General features: G+C 29.7%; 1 protein-coding gene across 2 annotated transcripts; it reads right to left on the bottom strand.

Annotated features, from left to right (window-relative positions):
• Positions 1 to 43: 43 nt before the first annotated feature.
• On the bottom strand, positions 44 to 1,979 carry LOC129975265 (syntaxin-17-like). Of its 2 annotated transcripts, none has more exons than XM_056088316.1 (2): positions 1,881 to 1,979; positions 44 to 1,112 (listed from the first exon to the last, which is right to left on the bottom strand). In XM_056088316.1, exon 2 carries the CDS (start codon positions 1,081 to 1,083, stop codon positions 94 to 96), a length of 990 nt encoding a protein of 329 aa, XP_055944291.1. In that variant the 5' UTR covers positions 1,084 to 1,112; positions 1,881 to 1,979; the 3' UTR covers positions 44 to 93. The 2 variants fall into 2 exon arrangements, with proteins under 2 accessions (XP_055944291.1, XP_055944290.1); XM_056088315.1 differs by having other exon boundaries at positions 1,810 to 1,973.
• Positions 1,980 to 8,954: the final 6,975 nt, after the last annotated feature.

Raw genomic sequence — 8,954 nt, 5'->3', positions numbered from 1 at the left:
TCATTTAAAAACAAAATTTCTTATGAAATTAGCAATGCCCAAAGGATTTTTTTTTGTTAATTTAAAATAATATTATACATCAGCCTTCAAAAATCAACTTTCCTGTTTTGCTACAACATCTGTGTACAGATCAGGAGAAGAATTTGAAATGGATTTAGATTCATACTTCAAAGGTTTTAATTCAATGCTGTCGCATATATCTTGGCTTTTCTTCTTTAATCCCAAACCAGCACCATAGCCAATTGCTGATCCTCCAGCCATACAAGCAACACTTCCTAGTAATTTAAATCCAGCTAAAGCTCCAACTGGACCCAATAGTATTCCACCAACAACAGCACCAGCAATAGGAAAGGTAGCTGCTTTTAAAAGACTGGCTTTCTTTAGATAAGATGTCCCAATACGTACATTTTCATGAGTTTCAACAATATTGGATTGTACGTTGTCAATACTATCCTGTTGGCGAAAAACTAGAGATGCAAATTGGTGTATTAAAGAATGAACTTCAAGTAACTGTTTTCGTAGAAATGACCAATTGCGTGATGCAGGGTGATCATGCACAACAAGCTGTGAATCAATGGGACAGTTTTCTACTATACATTCTTTAGATTCATCAACAATATCTGAGTCAGTAACTGTACCACACACCAATTTTGGAAATTCAGCAGATTCTTGTGATAAATCATTATCCAGGTCTAAAAGTGGACCAAGGACATCAGAATGAGATACCATAAATTCAGAAATCGCATCAACAGCATCTTTTAAAGATTTTCGAATTGTTTTTTCAAATACTTCCTGATCTTTGTCTTGGACCTGTAAATTTAGCTGCTCAATTTGGTACAAATCATCTTTCAACAACTGAAGAGTTTTACATGCATTTGATTGTTCTTGGCGTAGCTGAAGTGGTTGATTTTTGTTTTTGAGAGTCTCTATATTTTTGCTGTGTTCATTCAGAAGTTGTACATGCAATGGTATTGCTGTATTAACTATCTGGCTAAGTGGCCACTGAAGTCTTTTAAAAGACAGTTTGGGAAGTTCCTTCACTTTCTCAGATTCATTTTCATTTTGGTCCATCCTAAGTATCATTCATCAAAGGTTTACGAAAGAAAATGTACCTGGAAATAAAATATTGATCTGTAATTTTGATTTTGAGACAACTTCAACAATTTTAGATGAGTTGTGAAAATGCAATTTGGTCTAATTAACTGTAATAAAAGTTGAATAGTAATAAAGATATTTCAAGGCATATTTTATTAAATATATCAAATGTAATTTTATGACACAAAGTATGCTCTTATTAATCTATATTAATAATTTATAGCAATATTCCCAAATATTTCTATTGAAATATTTTGTGCATATTAGCATTCTTAAGAATAAAAAGTATAAAAGACAAGATTATTTTAAACCAGATAATTTTTAATTTTGATATAAACCAAAGAGAAAATTTCAGATTTTTGCAAATAACCAAATTTTTGGAAGGCAATTCCAGAAAACATAAAACATACGATTTCTATTTTGTCAAGTAATAGAATGTTAGTCACAAAAAAATTATAAAATAAAACAATTTTAAAAATTTGATAAAAAAAATAATGCTTATAAAAATCATCATATAAGCATCTAAATGCACAATTAACACTAAAATATATTAATATGTAACGAAGTTAAATATAAACTCATTAGCTAAGTAGCAAAGAGTTTATTGTTATGCAGGAACAACTGATAAAAATTTAAAGTCGTAGTTGAATTAAGGAAATGTTACGTAAAAAAACACGATTTTAAATGGATGAAGAAAGATAAAAATTAACTAACATAGCCAAGAGAAAAACCAAAAATTATACTGCTTTTTTCAATAAATTTTAAAATGATAAAATATTTGTTACTGATTTAAATTCAATTTGAAACTACACTTGCATCCTCATAACAAAGTCACTGTTTATTTTCATTTTCGATTTCCTTTTCTCTTCTCATATCACTTTATTTCAAATTCTATCTTAGAGCGACAAATGCACTATTGTTTCATAAATAAAACAGTTTCATTTAATTTTTATCGCACTAGAGTTTTTACAAAGAGGAGTTTAAAGTCAATAAAATTTGCTCAAATTAAATAGCTAGAGTAACTTTCTGACAAAATTGCTGAATCATAATCAAAAGCTCTAGGTTTGAATCCCCAATAATCAATTTTTAAATTAATGGTTTCACATGCATGCTCAAACTATCGTCAAAACGTTAATCCAATAAAATAATAAAATAATAATGCAGATAAACGGAAAATTGCAAATATTCTATCCAGGGTTTATTCTTACGACTGTTAACAAGCAAAATAGGGGCGTTTTTTTTTTTTGTTTTTTGTTTTTTTTGTATATTAAACTTTTTTTTTTTTTTAATTTTGAGATGATTACATATAAGATAACAATGATAAAAATTTCGAATAGTCTGTACATGTACATTTCTAAACGCTATTAATCTTTTCTGTGATATAAATGGGTGTAAAAACCTATATTATTGACTTTAAAGGTTTCTTAAAGGTTTGCTTTATTGTTTTTTGTTGTTGTTGTTGTTTACTTGTTTGGCCACCGAATAAAAATTATTAAAATTTTATGAAATTTATTTGATACATAAAAGTCCGACTCCATTTATTATCGTTATATATTTTACAAAAACACAATTCGATTCAAGTAGCCAGTTATTCGGATTAGTTGAAAGAAATTACTTTTTGCTTCAGCTCAAATTTTAGAAGAGATGAGAGAATTGACTGATGCATTTATAAAACAGGTATAAATCCCTGAAAAATTAAAATTTACATATCTAACAGAATTTGAAATTTTAAAGTATTTTACTGAGAAACAATAAAACAGAGACTCTCATGAAGGATTTAGAATTTTATTCGTAATAACCTTATTGAACCAGCTATACACGAAAAAAAATTAGTGCAAAAAAAAAAAAAAAAAAGAGTAGTGAGGAAACATTAGGTTATATTTTGAACATCATTGTTTCACTTTTTTTTTTTTTTTTTTTTTTTTTGAAAATTCTTAATAAAATGAAAACAATTCTTACCATGCATTTAAATTCAAGTCATTACAGAAAAATTAATTTTGAAAACTTTTGTTTCAGCAAATCGTTAAACTGTTAATCTACTGTTTAACGATTTCATGAAAGTTATAAGATTAGGCTTTTTTCCATTTATGATTATATACTTATCGAGTTGTAGCTTCTGATATTTAAATAATGAGATCATATCTCCTATGGAAGTAATTTTAAAGACGTTTTATTCTGATATCACTAAGCTTATCATTAAATAACTTGCACATTGTTCAAGGGTATTTGTTTGATTAACGGCCAAATGTAATTCTTTAGTAAAAGTTTAGTAGAGTAAATTTAGACAATTGTCTCTAGTTTCAAACATGATCAAATAACGAGAAAGATATCTGTGCAAATTTCTCCCTTTACAATCTTTTATTCCACACCAACATGTGGACGTCTAAACCGATGCACTAAGTTCATGACCTGGGTCTTGAACCTAGAATTCCAGCAACCCGAAGCAAATAAGCAGTTTTTAATGGCGGATTTCCAAGTAGATTCCTGGCAAGGGCTGCTAAGCTGAAAGAGGGACGCTATAAAGTCAATTAAAAAACTTTATTTTCCTATTGTCAAATAAATAAGTCTGAAAAAAAAAGCAAATGCTATGAGTTATAAAATATTAGAATAATATTAACACTTTTTACTTGTCAGATTCCTATATGCCTCATTACATTCATTTAATTATCGGAATATTTACAAACGCCGAACCTTTGTTTCCATAATATTGGGTACAAATTTGCATATCGGGCAGTTTGGAATCATAACAGATAATGTACATTTTCACAAAATTAATTAAATTGTAATGATTAACCGAAAACAAAACATTAACATGTTGAGTTCAAATGCGAAAACAAAATTGAGCAGTTCATTAAAAGAGGGACCTCATGATATACACTGTCTAAGGTACCAAAATGTCACTGACCATGTTATAAAATTATGGCGGGTCGCAATATAATGCTGAAATGTTTATTTCAAATTGAATTAATCGAAATTTAATTTTTTTTCTATTTTAATGCCATGGAATGAAGTCTCATTGAGCTATTGATGCTGCACTACTTTAAAAAGTGTTGAAAAAAAAAACTTTTGAGAACAAAAAATTTAAAATTTTGCATTTGGTGGAAGTCAGTTTACATCTATATGATAAACTTTTAAAATTTTCCAAAACTTTTTTAATTGACATTCATCTCATGCTTTAAATTTAAAAGGCACATTTTTATTTTTATATTAAAGAAAAAGCATGATTTTCAATTTAGCACTTCAGTAATGTTTCCATAACGTTTCATACATTTGTAAGTATTCATAATGCGACAGTCTGAAAACAGAATTTTTTCTTTTTATTTGAATAGTTAGATTAATATCCCGCTTTAGATCTCAATAAGCAAACCTAAAAAACGGAAAAATAAAATTTTCTTTTTATCTATACATTCATAAACATTTTAAATTATTTTCGCAAAATTCACTAAATTGTTGAAAATAATCAGAATCAAGTTAAGTAATTATTCCTCCAATCAGAATCAGAAATTTGAACCAAAAGTGGATGTATGAATCTTGATGTGAAATAAGGTCAAGTATCTTTCTTTCTTTTCATAATTTTGTGAAAATGTCTGATGAGAATAATAGTCTTTTAAATAGTTATTCCATGTAACGAAGTTGGAACACCCTGGAAGCTCAAAATTTTACAAATCGAAATGGAACTATTGCATGTAAAGGATTAAAAAAATAATAATAATCTATATACTTATAATAAAGCTCAATGTGTGTGTGTGTGTTTGTGTTGGCGCTCTACAGGCCAGGTCACTTGACATACAGCTATGAAATTTGGTACATGTATACCTTAGAGGTCGGGAATGTGCACCTGGGGTCCCTTTTTTTGAAATTTTAATTAGAATTTTAATTATTAATATTATTAATTAAAAACTAACTTTCCAGCTAAAAAAATCTTCCATTTTCACCACCGCCAACTTATCCGCCAAAAAAATCTTCCATTTTCCCCACCGCCAAATGAGTAAGGCTTCAATTATTTTTTTCTCCCAACAGTAATGAGGCTAGGGTTAACATTTTTCGGCGGATTATTTCAAACGATTCTGTTTATTTTCTTAATGTTTTATGCATTTAAAATTAAACATTGTTAATTAATGCATGTTTCAGATTCATTATGAAGTACTTTTGAATTAAAATAACACAGAATAAACAAAATTAAAAATGTATAATCTGCATAGCGTTACCCCAACTGGCGTAGAAAAATTCACGCATTTGCGTTAACGTAACTGGCGAAGAAAATTCACGCATGCTCATTGTGTTCTGACTGTTGACATGACAACTAACGGATGATTTAAATTATTTTTAGGTTAGTTGCATGCTTTTTTAAGTAAATTGTATTTATGTTAGTTATATATTTTTTGTATATGCTTATAGTTTTAAGTACATCGTTTTTTAAGTAGTTTTTTTTAACCTGTTTTCGACCGATTATTTTAAACGATTCATTTTATTTTCTTAGTGTTTGATGCATTTAAAATTAAACATTGTTGATGAATCGATCTATTCATGATGAATCTGAGAAATTTTTGTTGACAAATTCTTGAGATATTACATAAATTAAGAAAGATATTCTTTAGTGCCCATAAAGTTTAAACGCTCAGTGACTCTATTATCAGTAATCATAGTATTAAAAAAATGCTTTGTTTCAGTAAAAAATATTATTATATTAATTGCAGATTAATAATTTACACTTTAATTTAAAGCATAATTTCTACGAGGCGTAACAGAAAATTAGAGAGATACATATCACGCTATGACTGAAGGCCTTTATAATATTATGAGTGAATTATATGACTATCAAAATTTGAAGTTTTAAAGTATTTTGCTGAAGAATCTATTAAAGTTGGAATTGCGTAAAATATTTAATGGTACGACCGGTGTTTAACCCCCTGTTTGGCAAAATTTTTAAAAATCGCCAACAACGGCCTTGCGAAATGTTCAAAAGCAAAGGAGCAGATGTTCAATTATAGTGCATAATAAAGATTGCCAGCTTTGGCGCGTTATCGCAACTTGGCGAAGAAGGGGGATTAAACTCCGGTTCAACCTATTTAATTATTAAAATTTAAATGAACATTAAGATTGGCGAACCGGCTGGTCACCAAAGGCGGCTAGTAAATAAATAAAAAAGAGTGAAAATGTCAGCTATAATATGATTCTGACAAGTTGAGACCTGATCTTTTACTTCAGACAAATGAATACATTTGCTGAGGGGAAGAAAAATATGAATCAGAGGGTAGATTGATAAGAAATAATAGGATTTGAATAAATATAACTGTCCTGAATTCGATGCATATTTTCCTACTTCTCATACATACCTTCAATCATGTGTTATTAAGGAGCAAAATACAGCTAGAATTGCATTGATTCATGAATGTTTCCTAAATTATCAAAATAAATTCATCTGATATCATGCATTTCTAATTTCACACACATGGACTCGTCATCCAGGTTTTACCATGATTTAGATTGTAACCTGGTTACATGTAAAATGAATTTTCGGAGTTTGCTCAATTCCGTTATTACTTTCTACACTCGCAAATAAGATTAATTTAATTATTAACTAAAAGTAAATAACAGTTACGAGGATGCAAATAACAAAATGTTCCCATGAGACTTGCCTTGGCCTGTACATGGAGGCCAGTTGTGTGTAATAAGGTCTAGATATTGGTTTGACCAGTTTATGAAACTATCTCTTATGAAGCCAAAGTAAAATTCCGATGGATTGAATCGAAGTCGTTTTTCTCTAATAGATCTTTTGGGGTGACCCATTTTTATAACATCAAGGTTATCGTAATATTACTTCAGTGACTAGCTAGCAACATTCGGATATCCAAACTTTTTACATGCTCGTGATAATGAATATATTTGAAAGCTTTTGCTGTGGTTTTCTTAGTATGCACTAATCTTGACAAAAGAGTGCTGATGTTAAAAAGCAAAGATGTACTAGGAACAACGGCTGTTAACTGCTATATGTCATACAACCCTGGTCGTGGAAGAATCTCCAGAAATGATTATGTTACTTTCGAAAACTTAATTTCAAAACTTCAAACGTAGAGATAAGTGACCATACTTACTTCTGTTAATAACAAAGCTAAAATAATAAAGAAAAACTTACAGTGGATTCATTACTTTTTCCCAACAAAATTTGTAAAATCAATCAATTAGATGAAAACAACAAAATGCTCTTTACATTTTCACCTTTCCAGATATCATTGTATAAAATAAAAACGGAATGAATCATTTGAAAGAGGCTGCATCGTTATTGATTTCAACGTTTATAGCAATCAAAATTGATGCTATCGAAAGAACTAATATTATATATTATGGCGGATAGTAGCTACTTATTTAACAGTTTCTTGGGAGTAGAATATGAATTTCGGGACCATTGTTAAGAGTTAGCAAGAACATTATGGCTCAACATTTGTAGTAGTTTAATGGACATTTTCCCGACGTGATGGAAATGAGTACTAAAAGTGCAAAATGCATTCGAGAAGGCACTTGTGTTCACTTCCTTACCCCAAAATCGAGGAGGTCTAAAACGTGGAGATTCATCAAATCTAGGGGACGTGGGCTTTTGGGCGATTACAAAATTATCCTTCGGATTGAAAAAAGTAAAAACGAACATCGAAGAATTGGAAAAATTAAGGAAATTAAAGAATGATATTATACACCTTTCAGAAACGGAAAAATAATACTCAAATTTGAAAATAAAGTACATCAGAAGCGTTTTGCTTATTCAAGTTTCAAGCTTTTATTAGATTTTGATAAATGATTCTAATTCTACTTTGCGTAGTATATCTAATCAAGTCTAGGAGTAAAAACTCATGATAATGTGGAATATGGCAACCTTTATTAGGCCGAGTAATTTCGAAACCGTTAGTTATCAGTTGAGATAAAAGTCTGACTTCAGCCCAATATCTATAGGAAAGATGGCTTCCCAAAGTACTTTCAGGAGAAATTGCATCTCCCCCTGTCCTTTTGCTTAAAGCAGGGGTGGGTAGACTTTTCCAGGGCACGGGCTACTTATAATTTTTTCAAGATGTTGTGGTCCACCCAGTGGCGGTGGCGTAGGTGTGGTAAGCAAAAAAAAAAAAAAAAAAAAAAAAATACAGAATATGAAATTGCCTACACAATTACAAACAATAATAGCAAGATACAAACATAATAGTCGTCGGTGTTCCATAAATATGTTTCTTTTATTACACAGATCTTAGTAAAGGTGGTCATTCCAAAATGTCTTGGTAGTCCACCGGTCGATTGCGATCGACTTAATGCCCACTTTTGGCTTAAATAGAAAGTTCTAACAGCTAATCAAATAATCGCTAGTAAAGCACACATTGATTTGTTATTTTTTGAATAACACTAGTCGAGAGCACAGACAGGACCTATAATTCTTCCTCTAATTATATTTCTAACTCATACCATGCTTTAACAGAATAGATCATAAGTGAGTAAATGAATAATGATATACTCCAGAAATTGATCAGCCTTTTCTCTATAATGTAAATTATTTTGCTTCCTTCAAAAGCTTAGATTATTTAATTCACTAAAGTTTTATCATGAATTTAAAGTCAAGGATTTAAAATTACCATTTTGCTATATTTTAAATATGAAAATAACTGAACTTTCTGTGATTAATTATTAGCATGTGAATTGTAATTACCAAAGCTTTTCAAAGTTCATGGAGTATCACTGTTTTTAATTTTTCCATGATGAATGAAAAGTTTTTCTCCCCTTTCCAACATACACATCTTGGCCTTAAAGGATAATAGCATTTGTTGCTAAAGATCCCAGTAAGCACATATATATATTTTAAAAAAATGTCTAAAAAGCATATA

Source organism: Argiope bruennichi, chromosome 7 (genome assembly GCF_947563725.1).
Source record: "Argiope bruennichi chromosome 7, qqArgBrue1.1, whole genome shotgun sequence".
NCBI classification, from domain to species: domain Eukaryota; kingdom Metazoa; phylum Arthropoda; class Arachnida; order Araneae; family Araneidae; genus Argiope; species Argiope bruennichi.
Note: the sequence above shows the minus strand (reverse complement) of the source record. Positions and strands in the feature narration are given on the sequence as shown.